Here is a 20,000-nt window from a genome sequence, read left to right on the forward strand (position 1 = left end):
CCTGCGGAAAACAGATACAAACAACGTCCGTCCCCAAAGGCCCCCATCGGAGTAAAAGAAACATCCATTCTCCACCTCCACAATGATCCCACCATCCTGGCCCACCCTACCCTCACCCACACACACACACACACACACTACACCAGACCCCGCCACCCACCCACAGATCCCCAGATTGTGCCGCGTTGGACGCGCACGTCCTACGCTCTCTGATGGTGGGCCAGATTAGACGCCAAACAATGCGGCTCTAAATGCCCAAATGTGCCTCCGCTATTCTTCTCGTCCCTCTCGCCCTCTCTGTCTGCCCATCTCTTTCTTTTCCACGCTGCACTTGCTCTCTCCATCACTCCGCTGGGAGGCGGGTGGGAGTTTTGCGGGGACATCCTGTGTGTTACACCACTCTCGGACTTCCATGTGTGTGCAAGTGAGGAGTTGGAACCTGCATTTATTATTTTTTAATGATCTCACACTATCATCTGTTTATCCAGATATCTTTAGCTTTTATTGGACATCCTGTATGGCAAGGGTTAAAGAGAAAATAACTAATCTAGATGACAATGAGAGCCTTTAGATAATGTGTCGTGTGGGACAGGAGTGTGTTCACAACAGAAAGCATGGAGTGTTGGTTTGAGATGTCTAAAAAGGGATGGAGTGAAGCTTGCCATATGTGCTGTATATTCAGCCAGTTCCTTTCTATTAGACTTTGATCACAATGATGATGCTTAGGAGTTTAGTTAAGTCTTCTACAGGGATGTTTGGTTTTCCATCACTGAATAAACTACACCGATGGAGTAGTTTTCACTGAGGAGTATTTTTGAGGCAACAATTAAGTGTCTCTAGATTGTGAGCATCGTATTTCAAGTGGTATCAATTGCCAGGGCAGAGCATGTGCCCACGTTGCCAGGCCCCGCCCACCTGGATCTTCTTTCGGGGAGATCTAGTCTGGAACACCATTATGCCCCCTGGGTACATAGTTTATAACTGTTTCCCTCAGACAAGAAAAATGTCAAGGCCAATCAGCGACGAGAGGGGAAGATGAAACCGAAACTTAAACAGAGGCAGCAGAAGCAGATAAACAAGAGCAGCAACACCTGCAAAAATGTGTTTGGAAAAATGCAGACATTTATTTACAGTAAAGATAGACCCACATACGTTGTTTCCTGACTGTTGATGCTGTTTATTGTCAGTTTGTAAGTTTGTAAAGTTTAGATGAAGTAGGCAGTAGCGTTAGGAATCTCTGATTAATGTGAGTCACTTTGTGAATGAGTTTGGATTTTTCCAGGCTAGTGTCCACATTCTGTATGTTGTAAACCTAATTAATATAGTAATTCATATAAATGTCCTTTCATACTTCTAGAATAATAATCTTAAACCCACAGCACACCAGTGGTGCACTCTGTTACCAGTGTCTGATTACTTCAGAGGTTTACATTTTTCATAAGCCTGGCACTGCCACACAGAAGGTCTCACAGTAATTGTGAAATCAGTGACTAGTCTATCCAGTCTGTCTTGTCCTTTGCCATGTGAACTCAAGTGAGTCAACTTGAGTTGCGACATGGCAAGACAGGGGGTTGTGGGCGTGTAACACCCTGAGCCGCTGTTGGCCCTCCGTCCAGCCCCTCTGTGCTGTGGACGCTCACCTTCTCTGAGGATGCAGTGCAGTCCTCACCACAGCAGGCCCAGTCACCCCACCTAAACACAGCAGGCCCAGTCACCCCACCTAAACACAGCAGGCCCAGTCCCCACCACAGCAGGCCCAGTCACCCCACCTAAACACAGCAGGCCCAGTCACCCCACTTAAACACAGCAGGCCCAGTCCCCACCACAGCAGGCCCAGTCACCCCACCTAAACACAGCAGGCCCAGTCACCCCACCTATACACAGCAGGCCCAGTCACCCCACCTAAACACAGCAGGCCCAGTCACCCCACCTATACACAGCAGGCCCAGTCACCCCACCTATACACAGCAGGCCCCAGTCACCCCACCTAAACACAGCAGGCCCAGTCCCCACCACAGCAGGCCCCAGTCACCCCACCTAAACACAGCAGGCCCCAGTCACCCCACCTTTACACAGCAGGCCCCAGTCACCCCACCTATACACAGCAGGCCCCAGTCACCCCACCTAAACACAGCAGGCCCCAGTCACCCCACCTAAACACAGCAGGCCCCAGTCACTCCACCTATACACAGCAGGCCCCAGTCACCCCACCTATACACTCAACAGGCTAACCTTTTAGCTCAGCCCTACTGCCTGCCACACCCCACACAAACAAATACGCACACACACGCACCGCACACACAACACACACACACACACACACACACACACACACACACACACAGAGAGAATCAGATGCAGCCACACACATGCACATATATACAGACAGACAGGACCCCACACACACACACACACACACAAACACACACACACACACACACACATACACACCCCCTCCCTGGGAAGGCTGCTGCACCTCCCCATCTTGTGCCAAAGCAGCTTTGGATCACTACGTCAGACGACCTGCAGCCAAGCAGTAGCAATAGGGGAAGCTCTTCATCGTGCTGAGGGCTTTTGTTTTGGGGTATCTCGTTTCACGAGCCTCTGGCCTTCTCACGAGCCATGCTCAAGGACCCCATTCTTTGTCACCGCCTGTGTTACACCAATCTCACGCACACCCTTCGGATGACAGCTTCAGCGGTGATGCCGGGCAGATTTTATCTGTCTTATTTAGTTTGTCTCATTCTCACAGTTTACACCAGAGGGTCTCTTAAGATAAGCAGTAACAGTGCAACTGAAAACAACCTGTTGGTCCCATACCATGTATCAACATGCATGAATGCTATGAAATTGAAGTCATCAGTTTAAAATAGTTTGATGTGTCTGTTAGTCCAAACCCTTGTATTTAAAATAAATTAACTGTGATTCTTTAACTATGTACTATGGAAAAACAGAATAGTATGTCTTTGTATGTACATGCATTGTTAACAAATTCTCGAGGTGATACAAAACAAACAACTAGCCTATCATTTATTTTTCTGGAGCCTTATGGTATCCCAGCAAACGGTAGCAACACAGAAAAAAAACATTCAACAACTGTGGGATGGTGCTTTATCAGTACATTAAACCCAAGTAGTGCTGAACATATTACTGTAGTATACATTCTTACATTGATGCAATAGAAATATTTGATTGCATTTGCTTTGACTAAAAACCAATAATAGAATAAATGAATCCCATATCTATCGGACTTGTGTAACCCCAAATCAGAAAAAGTTGGGAAGTTGTGTAAAATGCGAATAAAAGCAGAATGTAATAATCTGCAAATCTATTAAACTCATATTTAGTTGAAAAAAGGACACTGACAACATATCAAATGTTGAAAATGACAAATTTGACTATGTCATGGAAAATATATGTTCATTTTGAATTTGACACATGTTTAAACATGTTAAAATACATGTTGGGACGTGGGTAACAAAATGCTGGAAAAGTTGTGTAATGATAAAGAAAGCAAAAGGATGAATGTTTCACAACTAATTAGGGTAACTGGCAACATATTTGGGTATGAAAAAGAGCATCCTAGAGCACTTTACCATGCAACAGGCAACATTCTATTTAGACATTTAAAATGGACTGAGGTAAGGTGAAAAAGGGTCCTGTAATTTGCTATTCTTTTTGGACATCATGGTCTCATCTGGGCTAAAGAGGAGAGGGCCTATCCAAGTATCCAACCTATCCAACTTGTTTACTAAGTGCTCAGTTTGAAACCCAACATCTATGATGGTGTGGAGGTGCATTAGTGCCTATAGCATGGGCATCTTGCACATCTGGCAAGGCACAATCAATTCTGAATGATATATACAGGTTTTGAGCAACATATACTGTCATCCAGGCAATTTCTTTTCCAGGGAAGACTTTGAATATTTCAGGAAAACAATGGCAAAATGAATTCTGCACATATTTAAACAGTAGTCCAGGTGCTAAAATGACTGGTCTGCAGTCCAGACCTGTCAAATTAGGTGCATCATGGAATGAAAAACGCGATTAAGAATAACCCATACTGTTGAGCAACTGCAATCCTATATTGGGCAGGAATGGCACAACATTTCATTCTCAAAACTATAGCAACTGGTCTCCTCAGTCCCTAAACATTTGCAGAATGTTGTTAAATGAAGGGGTGAAGCAGCACAGTGGTAAACATTCCCTGTCCCAACTTTTTTTAAAACATGTTGCTGGCATGAACATGATCATATATTATCAAAATGAACAGATATTTTCCATGAAATTGTCCAAAGTTTCATTTCAACATTTAATATGTTGTCTATGTAATTTTTGCCGCTAAATATGGGTTGACAAGACTTGTATATTATCACATTCTGTTTTTATCTGCATTTTACACAACGTCCCAACTTTTTTCTGATTTGAGGTTGTAGATATTTTCTACAATTACTTTCTATGCTCTCCTTCCAATGCTTGTGGGATGATACATGTGAGTGTGGTTGCTAACTCGCCACCATCCCTCAAAGAGCATTCAGAACAAACAGGCTTTCAGGCTCTTTGCGTCTTCGGGAAAGAAACTGTTGCAAAGTGAGCTCTTGTGTGAAGCGTGTGACCCCCACCGGCAAAGACAAACACAGAGCCGCCCAGCAGACCGGTGGCACGGACGCGACGGGATCACCCATGAGAAAGTGATGAGGGGAGCCAGAGTGAAAGAGGGAGAGAGAGAGAGATTAATGCTTGCATTCCTTGCATATTGATTTGATCAACCAAGAGGGGCGGAGACGGTTTTAAGTTGGTTTGACAAAGAGCTTTCACTAACGGACGGACAGGTCACACGTGATGTTGTGGACATGTTTGCTCAGGACGTTGGCAGTTAGCGTCTCATAGAACTTCTTGACCTCTTTATGTCGGTATATGCCTAATTCAGTTCAAAACTGTTTAATTATATAGCAGTTAATTATAACTGTTTAATTATTGAGACTGATTGAGACCCATGTGCCGTTGTCGTGGGACCTCGGAGTGACTTTTGTGGCCCTGGTGTCTGGCCCTGCTGTGCTGGTGTCAGGCCCTGTGCTGTTTAACACAGGAGTCCCGCTGAGATGGGCAATGCCAGGTCACTCAGACCAGACGGACCCCTCCGGCCCCTACTCCCCTCACTCAGCTGCCTCCAGATACAGCTAGCTGGTCAAGAGGGACAACACGAGAGAGACTGTTGTTTTTGTTTTTGTAGTTCTTGTGAATATGTTCAGTTTCTTGCCAAATGTACAAATGTAAGATTCATAATTTGGATATTTTATTATTTCATTTTTATTATGAATGGTGAAACTCAAACAGTGCTCTGTGTGTGTGTGTGCGTGTGTGTGTGTGTGTGTGTGTGTCTGTGTGTGTGTGTGTTTGTGTGCGTATGCCCATGTAAGTTTTGGAATTACTTCTATAATGCATTCTAAAGATGTTTCACTTCCACAAGGGGCTTTAACTTCTGAGTTGAGAAAAAAAGCCAGGGATAAAGAAACACCTATACAAAAGCAAGAGTTATTTCATCCCTTATTTCCCTCTGAAAACCCGGCACAATAACACATTTTGCCATTCTTTTTCCCCCTAAGGCTTCTCTGTACACTGTGCTTCTTCTTTCAGTTTGGAAATCTTTTCACCTGTTTGTTGGCTCAGCCAGTAGAAGTATAGCCTTACTCAGTGACATCACCATAGAGACAATGTTGGGCGTTCCGTCCTCCGCTCCTGTCCTCTTTGGGATAAAACACCACTAACAAACACACACCAATCCAGCTCTCAGCTCTCCTGAATCTAACTGACGTCGTGAGCAACATCTGAAGGTGTCCTTAGTCCTCGGTCTGATTTTGCCTTTATTTGCTATTGTTTTGTTGTTTTTGCTTGATTGCATCACTATGACCTTCAAGGTCTGACCTTTCAAACCCACAGTCCTCCCACTCGGGCTCCTAGTTGGCCCTGCGCTGGCCCTTCTTCCCCCGCCCCCTCCCCAGTAAAAGGCTGAGGAGTGGCTCTGGACGCCTTCGGACAAAAAAACGGGGGCTGGCCACTGGGGCAGACGAGGGACCCCATTAGTCCACCGGAGCGCAAGAGGAGCATATTAGCGCCTGTCTGTCCCCCCTCCCGCCCACTCCTCTACCCCTCCTCTCCCCTCCTCCCTACAGTCCTCTCCATCACAAGTGTTCAGGTGATCACACCGCCCACTCCTCTACCCCTCCTCTCCCCTCCTCCCTACAGTCCTCTCCATCACAAGTGTTCAGGTGATCACACCGCCCACTCCTCTACCCCTCCTCTCCCCTCCTCCCTACAGTCCTCTCCATCACAAGTGTTCAGGTGATCACACCACCGCTCCACTCTTCTGCTTCCCTGGTTGTTTTGGGGGCCATGTTGACCCCCGTGCACTGCTGCGCCCCCCGCGTCTGCCCCGCCTCACCTTGCCTCACCCAACTGTCACTTTCTGTACGTCTGCCCGGGCGCCACTCAAGCGAAGACTCATAGGGGAATGCAGGATGTGGGGAGTGAGGAGGTGGGGTGGATGGGTTTGGGAAAACCAAGTGGGCCAATCCATGATGGCCAAAAGACTCAAAGGAGGGTTTTACTGACCCCTTCTCTTCATCTGCATCCCTCCCTCTCTCTCTATCTCTCTCTCTCTACCCCCCCTCTCTCTTTCTCTCTCTCTATCTCTACCCCCCCCTCTCTCTGTCTCTCCTAAACTTCGTTTTTCCCAATGCTGAGAAAACAGTTGCATGTGAAAGTATCCCCGCCTGTTTCTCCCTCTCAGTCTTTATTTATTTAAGCTCTCTTTTTTCTCTCCTTCAATTGCAGCCGAGGAGCTCCCAGTCTTTTCCAGACTCAGTTCGCTAAGGATTGTGGGAATGGCGATGGTCTCATGGAGGAGGGGGCTCGGAGCGTGGGAGAGGACAGAGGGATGCCAGCACAGCGTTGGAGTGTCAGTCAGGTGCTGACCACAAACATTATCCATAATCTAGCATCAAGGCTGTTCAATTGACCACATCCTAGTTTAATCATTACAGTGTGCACAGGGTGTTAGAATGGGGTAAACCAAAGCTACCCTGTCACCTAATAATATTAAAGTAACAATGGATAATGTGATGAGATTGGCTTCTGCTATTGCTGATCCAAAGGTGCTTCATAAGCCACTGTTAGCTCAGCACAAATGGTTTAATATGCACGCTCTCTTCTTTGTTGTGATAAAAGAATAATCAATTAGGATATTTGGATGTGAATTTCAGGTTGAGTTCATGACCTGGACCAGGTTTCCTGATAACGTCTCCTTTTTCCTATATATTCCTAAAGTATAATCCACATTTCTGGCATTGGATATTTTCATTCACATAGCATGTGAGCATTGTGAACATTTGAGCATGTTTTTTTGTTGAGATTTGTTTAATGAGCATGGTAGCACAGGTGATCATAGATTCTTATTTGAATGTGATTACGAACAATGGTTAATACATTTATATTGATGTTGTTTTTTTTTTTCTTTTTATGGAATGAAACACAAAATGTAATGCAGTACACATGACAGTAAGTGCACAGCTCTTGCCACTAACAACGTGTGTTTTAAGGTATAGCTCAAGAGTGGTCCAGACCCACCTTACGAACATCCACAAAAGGCATACTTAGCCAAGAATGTTTTGAGTCTACAAGGCCCTGTTCAGTTTCCATCTGTTTTTTTGTATGTTAAGATGATATATACTGGGCTTTGGATTTGGCCCAAAATGTATACATTGGATTGAGACACTTTATTTTCTACCTATGGCAGCTGTTCAAACTAATAACAACCTATCTGCTTTTTTTAATTTACAGCGTGGTACTAGACAGGGCTGTCCTTTGTCACCCCTTCTATTTGCCCTAACAATAGAACCACTAGCTATAGCATTGCGTAACAGTGTTGATATCAAAGGCATAATGAGAGGAGGGGCTGAGCATAAAGTGTCATTATATGCTGATGACATGTTGGTGTATATGACTGACAGGACTTGTCTGCCAAAGATGCTTGATCTATTGAACTCCTTTGGCAAGATATCAGGATATAAAATTAATATGCTGAAAAGTGAGCTTATGTCTATAGACCCCAATTACCAGCTCACCATCCAGTCCCTGCAAGTTAAAATATGCACAAACAAATTTAAATATTTAAGTATTTGGATAACCCATAAGTTTAAAAATCTCTATGAAGCAAACTTCCCTCCACTTTTAAATTGTTTAAAAAAAGATTTAGATCGTTGGAATCTCCTTCCACTGTCGTTAGGGGGACGAATAAATGTAATAAAAATGAATATTATGCCCCGATTTTTGTTTCTTTTCCAGTGTATCCCTATATTCTTAACAAAATCTTTTTTCATAAATATAGATAAACTTTTGTCCAGTTTTATTTGGAATGGTAAAAACCCGCGTATACGTAGGGAAATTTTGCAACGTCACCGACTACATGGTGGGCTTTCCCTACCCAATTTTCAATACTATTATTGGTCTGCTAACATTAAAAACATAATACACTGGATTCATTCCTCTAGGGGTGAAGACAGCCCCAAGTGGCTACAGCTTGAGCGTGCATCCTGTACACAAGTATCCTTACATGCACTAGCTTGTTCTAAAATACCCCTTCCAGAATCTATAGACCCTTTCAAGAGAGTTCCATTATCAGCATCATAGTTGGCCCCACAAGACTTCCGTTTTAACATTCCATATGTTATCTTAATGCAGAGGAAGTAGATTGGGGCCCAAATAGAACGTTCAAGCATTGTTTTTGTTTTTATTGTTGAAAGGGTCTATATCAACATACTGGATACATCCAGATGTGAGGCACTCCCTCAAGATATGGACACAGTTCAGACGAGCTTTTTCTATAACTGAGATGTCCATAGATACCCCTTTGGTGGCAAATAACATGTTTGCGCCCTCCATGACTGATGATGCTTTTAAAATATGGACTAAAAAGGGACTGAACACAGTCAAAGATGTATATATAGGTGGCACCTTTGCATCTTTTGAACACTTGAGAAAACATTTTGACATTCCTCACTCACATTTTTTTTAGATATTTACAACTTCGCAGTTTTGTTTCTGCAAATTGTCCTTCTTTTCCATTGATACCACCAGCATACTTAAGATGCCCCTTTGGCCTGGGGAGGTTGTTGGTAGGCTGTACTCTCTACTCAGTATGGATAATTTTAAATCATTGACAACATTAAAACATAAATGGGAGGAAGAACTGGACACAAAGCTATCAGATGAGCTATGGCAGGATGCTCTCAATAACATACACTCATCCTCTATCTGCCTACGACATACCATTAAAGTTACTCACCGTTTACATTGGTCAAAAACAAAGTTGCCCAGAATTGCACCTGATATTGACCCATAGTGTGATCAATGTAATACAGAACCAGGCACTCTGTCACATATGTTCTGGAGCTGCCCTAAACTGTCTGAGTTTTGGGAGTTAATTTTTGCTTTTCTTTCCAAAGCATTGCATACTCATATTGACCCATCACCAGTCATTGCCATTTTTGGAGTAGTACCACAAGAACTTGCCATAGGTAAATAGGATAAAACAGTGATTGCATTTACAACTTTCTTGGCTAGACGCATTATTTTATTAAAATGGAAGGATAAGTCTCCACCTGTATTTAAACACTGGATTAACGATGTTATGCACTATTTAACACTTGAACAAATTCGTTATTATTTACAGGGTAATAACATTAAATTCAGTAATATCTGGCAACCTGTTCTTACATTGGTTGAACAGATGGACTTTAATGACATTGTATAATGTGAACGTCCCCCCCCCCCCCCCCCATAATGTGCTGTGTGATTTTGATATATACCTCTTTTTTTTTTTTTTTTTTTGTTTTTTTTTTTCTTTCCAGTAAGGGTGCGATGTGGGTGGGTTGTGGGTTGTTATGTGTCTGTTGTTTGTTGTATATGAAAATACAATAAAAAGACTTTGATTAAAAAAAAAAGATGATATATACTGTAGGTTGTTGATTGTATAACACCCATATGTATGCAATATACTATATGATATAATCATATTTTTTTACATCCTTGTACACACAGCAGTGGACTATTGTATAGTTCACATAAAACGATCCTCATCATTTGGACCTTCCTTCATGCACTCCTCCTCCATTTTAGCTCTTTCACATCATCAAGCGGCTGGTGACAGAGCAGTATCAGGCCGTGGAGAGGGTGTTCCATGAGCTGGATGAGAAAAACACCAGACGCCTGACGCAGGAGACCATGTATCAGCTTCTCAAGAGGTACTGCGCGTCCCCATTAAATACTGCACGTCCCCATTACAAATACTGCACGTCCCCGTTACAAATACTGGATGTCCCCGTTACAAATACTGGATGTCCCCATTAAATACTTCACGTCCCCATTACAAATACTGGATGTCCCCGTTACAAATACTGGATGTCCCCATTAAATACTTCACGTCCCCATTACAAATACTGGATGTCCCCGTTACAAATACTGGATGTCCCCATTAAATACTGCACGTCCTTATTAAATACTGCACGTCCACATTGCTTTATTGGTGTGTATTTTATTTAAAAAATACTGCAAAATGCACTCTGTTGGATGTCTATTTGACAACGCCATATATGACAACGCACAAAAAATGCTGCATAGAGCATCTGATTGGTGCTGACTTATACCAAGCAGACACTGAGTGATTTTGACCTGACTTTAGCCCAGTATCAATTGGATCCCACAAACGTTTGGATCTGGTCTCTCCAATTTCTTGTGCAGTTTGAGAAGGCTCACAGCATAATTAGAAAACGTAATAATCAATGTTCCAGCTCCAGTCTGATCTGATTGGATACGTAGCATGTCAGAATTTTTTGTCTACTGTCTGACTGTGTGATCAGTCAAACGTAGGCCTACAGTGTGAGCACATCAATTACAATCAGGATTGAAACGCATAGTGTGAGTTACTATATTAAAAGCAACAGAATAAATGCAGTGTCTACCCGGCTTAGGTAGAACTTGGTGTCTTTGGAACAGTGTCAAGCACCTGTTTGTGAAACGTAATATCATATCAACCATACCATTCTCCTCTCCAGTATGGCATCTGTTCTCCTTTGCTGTATTGATCAACAGGCTTAACTGACGACGTCTCAGTGGCAGACTTCAAAAGGCTGTGTTGAGAGGCATTAAGCTAGAGACCACTGCCACAGGACACACACACACATTAATTACACTAATAATTACACAATAAATTACTCCCTAAGCGCTTTCAGATATAACCTCCGGAGTATATGCGGAGGTTTGTCAAACGGAGGTCCTACCCTTCGGATGATTCAGATATGATGTTAACCTGCAGACCTTATACTGACCTTATACGGACCTATGTGTGAACGACATACACACACATTACAGAATCTCCTTGTGGTTGTTGAGTGAGGGGTGGGGGCTTCTAGAGTTCACAAGATGCGAGATATGATGCAGAATATATGCGGCCGCTGCCTGTCACAGCTGCTGTTTGTTTACAAAGTGTATGCATTATGTAGGCTAAAGAAGAAAACTCTATTGTGCGTAGGCCTAGGCTAATACTTGAAGTAGTCACGTAAGTGCGCACTTGAAATTGACCTACAGTATTTGTGTGTGCTTCGAATAAACACATTTATCTGTTTTCAACGTTATGTAGCAGAATTGGCTATGGAACCCCAAATCTGGTTTGCGTTGGAGAGAGAGAGCATGCATGAACTTTATGGTACCAGCCAATTCAGTAGGCTACCTCAAGACTTCAAGGCCATCATATACAACGTTTTTAAGCAACAAACAAAATACTAACATAACAGTGAAGTGGTTCGTTTTTTCATGGTTTATTTTTTCCAAAAGCATCCTCTCCCCATGTGTCTATTGCATTTACGCAAGGAGCTTGTAACAAAGTTGGGTTTTCTTCGTTTTCATTTTCTCTAGGGATATTTATGCTCAACAAATATCAGCAAGCTCAGCCGTGAGGTCATGAGAAGGCTATCAATGAACAGAAAACCGACCGTGTTGGCTAACAATTTATTAAATACTCCTGTTATCGTCGTCAACAACGTCGCTGTAGGCTACTGCCTTTTCAGCGCCTTCTGCTTATGATGATTCAGTCTTTGGAATTCGTTTGGCCTTGCCATGCAGTTGTAGGCTACAACGTGTCTCTTGCCGTTCCCTTTATGTGTTCTATCAAAATGTTGTATGCCCTCATGGACAGTAGCTCCGTGATGTCTGCATCTTTCCAGGTCGGAGATTTTCTGGACAGCACTATGCCACTCCATCATAACACTGGCATTTAAGTCAGATCTAACCACATGGACGCACGAAAGAAACGTCACCGACACGCCCTCTCACTAGGTGTGAATTTTAACCGCATGTTCTACGCTTCGTTCAGACAGTACATTTACATAATGTACATTTACAGTACATTTACATAATGTATGTGAGGAAATACTAAGGGGGGAGTAGTAGAACAACCGGCTAAATTCGGAGTTCCATATGACCGGTTATGTCGTTCAGATATACGGCCCCACCGTTTAACATCCGCAGAACCTCCGGTCTTACACGTATGTCTGAAAGCGCTTCCTGTCTTACATCCACACACTAACTCAGTCTCTTACTTACACACACTCAAAAGTTTGACTCAATCTCTTGCTCACCCACACTGATACTGTACGTTTGCCTGGTTTTGGTAGAACCTTTGAATTGTTTTGGAATTTCTGGTGTGTGGTATTCTCAATGTAGCCATATTCAAGTTTTAATAGGCTAGATGTTTCAGATAAAAAAAAGCTGATTTGCTAAGTGATTCCATGCTTCTCTGACAAAAGGATTTTTGAGTATTTTCAAAATACAAGAAAATGTGTAGTTTATTTTAATAGCCAACATTTTGAATGAGGGTATTTTGTGTTTTATTTTGAAATATATTTTAGATTCCGTAACTACATAAATACAAAAAATATTTTTGCCCATCTCTGATTGGGGACATATACAACTACCAATCAGGTACATAATATAGACAGATGGTCTCCCATTAGTATCTGTGCAAATGCAAAGTGTTTGAAATCATTAAATGCCTCCCAATATTCTGTCCTCTGTCTTTAGGAATGTCTTCCTTGATGGTACCTCTTGGGATCTGACAGGGCAATGAACTAATTTTTGCCACAAAAATGAATAATTTATCACTGTTTAGGGAGTAATGCTATTATTGGCCCACAAAGGCAGTGCTGGTCATTAATTAGCCCATTCTATAGGGAGATTACCCTGTGGGGCATGAGATGTCTGTCTGAGGGCCACCGATTCTATGGAGGCGCACCGAAAGGGGCAGGGGAATGCACAGCACCCCATTGTTTTTGCCACCATGTCAAATTTCCCGTGATTTCTTGAGTGTGTGCTCCCCATGTGCGGGACACTTTCACACACACACACACACACACACACACACACACACACACACACACATACACACACACATACACACAGACAAACACACACACACACATACACATACACACAGACAAACACACACACACACACACACACATACACACAGACAAACACACACAAATACACACACACGTAGTACCCTCACATATGCACTGAGAAACATACATACATATATATATATATATATATATATATATATATATATATATATATATATATATAATATGGTCAGTGACGGCAGGGCATCTTGTCATACTGTATCTTGAGATGAGTAGGCCTACTGTCTGAGGAGCTCACAAGGGCAAATCTAAAGGATTTCCCTTCAACAACCCCCACCCCACCAAACAACCCTCTTTTATCCTCTAAAACAATGGCACCACAAAAGTAGAATGCATGTCTTGGCAGATGACGCCTTAATTGTGTAACTGTGCAGGTTAACAAGTTGGCTGACATCCCCTTATGTGTGTGTTTTTTTCCATTCCCATGAATAACAATGCGCTCAGTGTGTTGTGCTGCCTGGGTTGTGCTGGTTTAATGCACGCCTGTTTGGATGTTCCCATGCCTCTGCACTGTTCCCTGCCTGACCCCCTCTCTCTCTGGGCCATCATTGGAGAGACAGTTACAGAGATGGTGTGAAAACAGACAGACTAGTGTAAGAAGACATATTTTATAGAACAAACAAACCAAAACCAAAACCTCCAAAGAATCAGGATAAAACTAGTGAATAACTGTTCACACAACCAATCAAGTACTTTTATATAGCTGTGCCGTATGTTTGTGAAGCTATATGGCATGTATAAATTGTTTTTTTGGGTATTTTATGTTTATGAAGCTATATGGCATGTATAAATTGTTTATTTGGGTAACTCCTCTGATTTTCTTACTGTTCTGCTCATCCCTTTGACCTTTTGTAGATGCACATTCTTTCTCTATCTTGCCCTCCCTCTCTCCATCTCTCATTCTCTTTGAATTGGCCCCTTTCATCTCCCCATTCTCTCTCTGTTGGCTTGGAGTATCATGGTTGCTGCCCTAAATAGGGTGTAAGTTGAATAGGGGCATCTCGGGCAGATTTGCATAATCCTGCATCGTGGCACCGGCTCCCAGTGCTGGTGCTGCCTCCCGCGCGCTCGCCTGACTCTGCGCCGTGCCAACCGCGCCAAAGGTACACTCTCAGCCCGCACCCCTCGCCCCGCTCTCTGGCGCTGGGCACTGGCTGCCAGGAGATTAGTGCCACTAACAGGCTTAATCGCGCAAGTTCACAGAGGTTCGCTGATGGTATCAGAGCCCGGTGGCTGAGCCGCGCCGCGGCGTGCCCGTTAGCAGATGCCCTGTTCGGGGCGCCTGGGCAGAGCGCAGTTTCTCTGGGTGAGACTGATTTCCATATAGTGTTGTTGAAAAGGTGTCCTTCATCAACTCAACGCTGAAAACGTCTCAGTAGACGTTCCCTGTCTGCTTGTTTGTCTGGGTCCTCACAAGCCGTGAACCCCTTTGAGGAGCCTCCCGTTTTCATCTGGTTAACAGTTTGAAGTGCATGTGTGAAACCCCCTCATCACAACTTAGTTCAGCGCCAGACAGCAGCTGTGCCATATCTGCGCTTCAAAGCAGCTCGCCCACAAAGCATCTCTGGTAGCGTGCATTGAGAGTGCCTCTTTGAGTTCCCTAGCGTGAACCAAGTCATTGCAGGGATGCGCGCTTTAAGACGGTGCGTGATACAGACGTGGTTTTGTTTTCATGCCGCACTCACAGCCAACCCATTCATGTCTGTGCTCTCACAGAGTGGCTCTTTCTTCAGGCTCCGCTGGTGCCAGGGAGCCCAAGATGGCTTCTGTCTCTCTGATGGGAAACTGTTGCACATAGGCAGGGTTGGCTGCCAAGTTTTGGCATTGTCATGGGGTGGGGGGTGCAGGGTTGGGAGGGGTGGTGGGAGGGGGGTAGTTGAAAGAATAGAGGCCCTTCTTAACTTAAGACAAAATCTCAAAGAGGGAAAATCATGTGGGACCATTGCCCCCATAGTTACTTGAATACCTTTATCTCTCAAGCTGGGGGGTGAATGTCTCTGACTTCTATCCACACCTTGTTTCCTTTAACATTCCCAGTGACATTCACTTTCCGAAACTCTTGTTCCTTTTTTCGTCTTCATCACAAGCTTTGTGTTTTCTCGGATTTGAAAACAATTAGAAAAATGGCAAATGGTTACTCAAATTCACTTTGTGTTTTTTCCCTGTCTGTTTTTTTCAGGTTTCTCTACATTTTCTCAAGATTCAATATTAAACCCATAGCATACTATGAAGTGCGCACATCCAAAAGTGTTTCAGCAGGTGCCAAATCAAAAAGGGCATACAAGTGAAAAAGTGAAAAAGACTTGCACACCGTAAGATCGAAACATTGTGTCTTTTTTCTATTAAAAGTTGAGTCGTTCAAAGGCAGTGTGCAAGTCTTTTTCTCTTTTTCACTCAAAATTAAACCCATCACAGTTAATCTTGTTTACTCATCTCTCTGCCAGTCATTTTACTCTCTTCTCTTTACAGTCTTTCTTTCAGTAAGATGTGCGCATCTCTCTTCTCTCTACTGTCTTTCTTTCAGTAAGATGTGCGCATCTCTCTTCTCTCTACTGTCTTTCTTTCAGTAAGATGTGCGCATCTCTCTTCTCTCTACTGTCTTTCTTTCAATAAGATGTGTGTATCTTTCTTGTGGGCAGCCGTGGCCTACTGGTTAGCACTTCGGACTTGTAACCGGAGGGTTGCTGGTTTGAACCCCGACCAGTAGGAACGGCTGAAGTGCCCTTGAGCAAGGCACCTAACCCCTCACTGCTCCCCGAGCACCGCTGTAGCAGGCAGCTCACTGCGTCGGGATTAGTATGTGCTTCACCTCACTGTGTGCTGAGTGTGTTTCACTAATTCACGGATTGGGATAAATGCAGTGACCAAATTTCCCTCACGGGATCAAAAGAGTATATATACTTACACTCATACTCTCTTCTCTCAACTGTCTTTCTTTCAGTAAGATGTGTGTATCTCTCTCCTCTCTACTGTCTTTCTTTCAGTAAGATGTGTGAATCTCTCTCCTCTCTTCTTTCAGTAAGATGTGTGCATCTCTCTCCTCTCTACTGTCTTTCTTTCAGTAAGATGTGTGCATCTCTCTCCTCTCTACTGTCTTTCTTTCAGTAAGATGTGTGAATCTCTCTCCTCTCTTCTTTCAGTAAGATGTGTGCATCTCTCTCCTCTCTACTGTCTTTCTTTCAGTAAGATGTGTGCATCTCTCTCCTCTCTACTGTCTCTACTGTATATATGCATGCTCATGATATGTCTTGGTCTTCTAATCCTGGATAAGACATAAGACAAAATGTGAACATATCTCTGTGTCTTTCATTCACGCTCTTTTCGTCTATCCACCGACCCCTCCTGCCTGCCTCTCTGCTACGTCTCTGGCAGGTTCCTGGTCCACCCTGAGGTGAGTCGCGGGCAGATCAGGCAGCTCTGGGCCAGCCTCATCACGCAGCAGGACGGCACCCTGGACTTCTTGCAGTTCGCCCGCCACTTTGGCCCCTCTCTCAAGTCCTCTCGCTTCCCCAACGCCAAGCGCTGCCCACCTCAGCGCGGAGACGAGAACCTGCGCCAGCGCTCCAAACGCCTCACTTGCCTGTCTGACATACTGGTTGACGCTGTACATGCCAAGGTGTCTGTCTGTCTGCCTACATGTATCTGGCTCCCTGTCTGTTGGTGCGCTTGTCTTTCCACACAAAACTTAAGAAGACTAGCTATCAGTACTGGGTAAAGGGAGGAATAAAATGTTAGAGATTGCCCAGTTTAGTTCCCACTAGGAAATATTGAAAAATACTTTCTTTAAGGTAATTCACCCTTTGTGTCAGTCTCATTGGGATGGCCTCATTACAATGGTAATATGGATGTATCTATGGTACCATAGATGACAGCAGACACAGTGATCCCCATCATCTGCAATGAGCACTAGGCGCTTGGGTTTTCATCACAACAAACACCAAACATGCCTTTCCTTTTCATACATAGAGATCCCAAGAACCCCCATCTAGCTGCCACCTGCTATAAGTGTGTGTGAGTGCGTGTGTGTGTGTGTGTGTGTGTGGGGAGGGGGGGGGTGACAGGGAGATTGGAAGGGCATCATTGGAGGACTATAGACGCTGAGTGAGGGTGGGGATTGTGGAGGCAGATAAAGGGTGGAGGTCACGTTGCTCATGTCTTATCTCCTGTTCTCCCTCCTGAGGGGTCTCTTATCTCAGGGCTCATGAGACGTGGGTGAGAGCACCCCTTCAGTCTGCCGACTGAGCCTGGGTCATGTGACTCCTTTCCCTCCACTCACGCGACAAAAGGCAGAGGTCCTCACGTGCTCAGATTGTTGTCATCTGTGCAAAATGCCCCATTACCACCATTACTGTGCCAAACCCACTTAACGCACTCACACAGACACTTAACACATAATCATGCTTAATATACTGATCAAACATCAGCGTATAGAGTGTACATCTGTTTGTGGATGCATGACTGACTTTTTCTGTGAATGTCTTCTTGATTTACCCTCTATTTGTCTATCTATGTCTCTGTCTGTCTGTCTGTCTGCTGTCTGTCTGTCTGTCTGTCTATGTGCCCATGTGTGCGCATTTGTGTGTCTCTGTCTGTCAGGTGGAACATTCATTTCATGATCTGCAGATGGAGTTTGAGGAGATGGACCCGTACCGCACTGGCTTTGTGAGTCCAGAGGAATTTAAGGAAGTTCTGTTGATGCTCTGCTCTCAGCTTGATGAATACGAGTGTGACGTCCTCGCTAGGAAGTTTGACATCAACAGAGATGGAAGGTTTGTTCCTGTAACAAGCCTAGAGGTGAGCTCAGGTGCTGCGCGGATCTAACTGACCTCCCCGTACTCATCCAGGGTCTCCTACAGTGAGTTTCTGAGGCCCTTTGCTGGACAGAAGCAGGCATGGAGGAATGGATCCAACATGGCTGCAATCTTGCAATCGCACAGAGAGAATGGGGATTTGACTCAGGGGAAGGACACCTCCAAATTAGGATCCCTGAATGTTAGGCTCAAGAAGAAGGTGTGATATCAAATAGTAGTCTTAGATTAATTTGTATTTATGCTTCATTTATGGATCTCTGCGTATCGTCGTGACATCATGACATTGTGTGTGTGTGTGTGTGTGTGTGTGTATCTGCTTATGCATTTGTGTGTGTGTATGTCTACCCAGCTCCAGAGGAAGCGGCAAGCCCTGCGCCGTGCCTTTCTCCAGCTGGACGTGTCCCGCTGTGGCCTGCTGTCCGTGCCAGAGCTGCGGGCCGTCCTGATGCTCTGTGGGGTCTCACTGGATCAGGAGGACCTCTATCAGATCCTCTCCCTCCTGGACCAGGACCTTGGAGGGCACGTGGACTACCGTTCGCTTCTACAGGAGATCAGCAAACCACCACAGCAAAGAGACCAATGAAAGTGCTTCAGTTATCCTATTCATCTGTGGTTCATTGTATAAAACACCACTATGCGAGAACTTTTTTTTTTTGTAGCAGCTTTGTTTTTTGCATTACTAAACAAAACTGCAGCGTTGGAGTAGGCTATCTTAATCCTGTGCATCACTAAACAAAACTGCAGCGTTGGAGTAGGCTATCTTAATCCTGTGCATTACTAAACAAAACTGCAGCGTTGGAGTAGGCCTTAATCCTGTGCATTACTAAACAAAACTGCAGCGTTGGAGTAGGCTATCTTAATCCTGTGCATTACTAAACAAAACTGCAGCGTTGGAGTAGGCCTTAATCCTGTGCAAGCAAAGTCCTTATAGTACCTCATAACGTCTCGGGTGCAAATCAGTAGTAGTAGTGTTGTTATCATATTCTGGGATGTCGTCGCAGAACAGTAAGCATTGATAGCAAAAATAATGAGTAAATTTAACATATCATGGTTGATTTGGTGATGCTAGCTTTTGAAGTAGAAACTTCAGGCCCTGGGGTCACTATCAACCAGTAAGTATGGATACAGTATGTCAGTAATCATAATACGCAGCAGTGTTATATTAGGTTACTACACAGACTTCCTGTATCTTTGGGCTTCTATCTTTTGTTACAGTAATATGCTGTTTCCTATTTTTGTAATAATGACAGTTTCTGGCAAAATGTATCAGTAACATAACTATTGTGTGGTGTAACTATAGTCTAACTATATAGAAGATTTTGCAAGAAACCGCAACAAAAGAGTACTATGAAATTGAACAAAACTTCTACAGCTGATTTGGCAACTGGCGAACTGGTGAATTTATTCATCCTTGTCGACGCATATGGCCCAAGATGTTTCCATTGCTTTGAGTAAATGATATTAATAGAAATTATAAGCTTAGGTTGGTAATATAAACAGACATACATGCTTCAGCAAAGGTCTCTGCCCTGTAGATCGCTGGCAAACTTTACATGACAATAAAGCTTAAAGAGCCGTCCTCTCTTTTGACTGTTCTAATTATTATTATTCATATTGTGTACTCTAGCTAAATCTCCCTCTTTCGCTGCCTAAA

At 43.8% G+C, this 20,000-nt stretch overlaps 1 protein-coding gene across 1 annotated transcript in view; it reads left to right on the plus strand.

Annotated features, from left to right (window-relative positions):
- Positions 1-19,843, plus strand: part of si:ch211-197n1.2 (EF-hand calcium-binding domain-containing protein 6) — a 35,034-nt gene extending 15,191 nt beyond the window's left edge. The window contains exons 13-18 of the mRNA XM_048253298.1: positions 6,835-6,967; positions 10,177-10,301; positions 16,908-17,151; positions 18,132-18,304; positions 18,380-18,545; positions 18,696-19,843. Coding sequence (XP_048109255.1) covers positions 6,835-6,967; positions 10,177-10,301; positions 16,908-17,151; positions 18,132-18,304; positions 18,380-18,545; positions 18,696-18,929 — 1,075 coding nt within the window. The 3' untranslated portion in view covers positions 18,930-19,843. The remainder of the gene's footprint in view (positions 1-6,834; positions 6,968-10,176; positions 10,302-16,907; positions 17,152-18,131; positions 18,305-18,379; positions 18,546-18,695) is intronic.
- The last annotated feature ends 157 nt before the right edge of the window (positions 19,844-20,000 follow it).

This window comes from Alosa alosa, chromosome 1 (genome assembly GCF_017589495.1).
Source record: "Alosa alosa isolate M-15738 ecotype Scorff River chromosome 1, AALO_Geno_1.1, whole genome shotgun sequence".
Taxonomy (NCBI): domain Eukaryota; kingdom Metazoa; phylum Chordata; class Actinopteri; order Clupeiformes; family Clupeidae; genus Alosa; species Alosa alosa.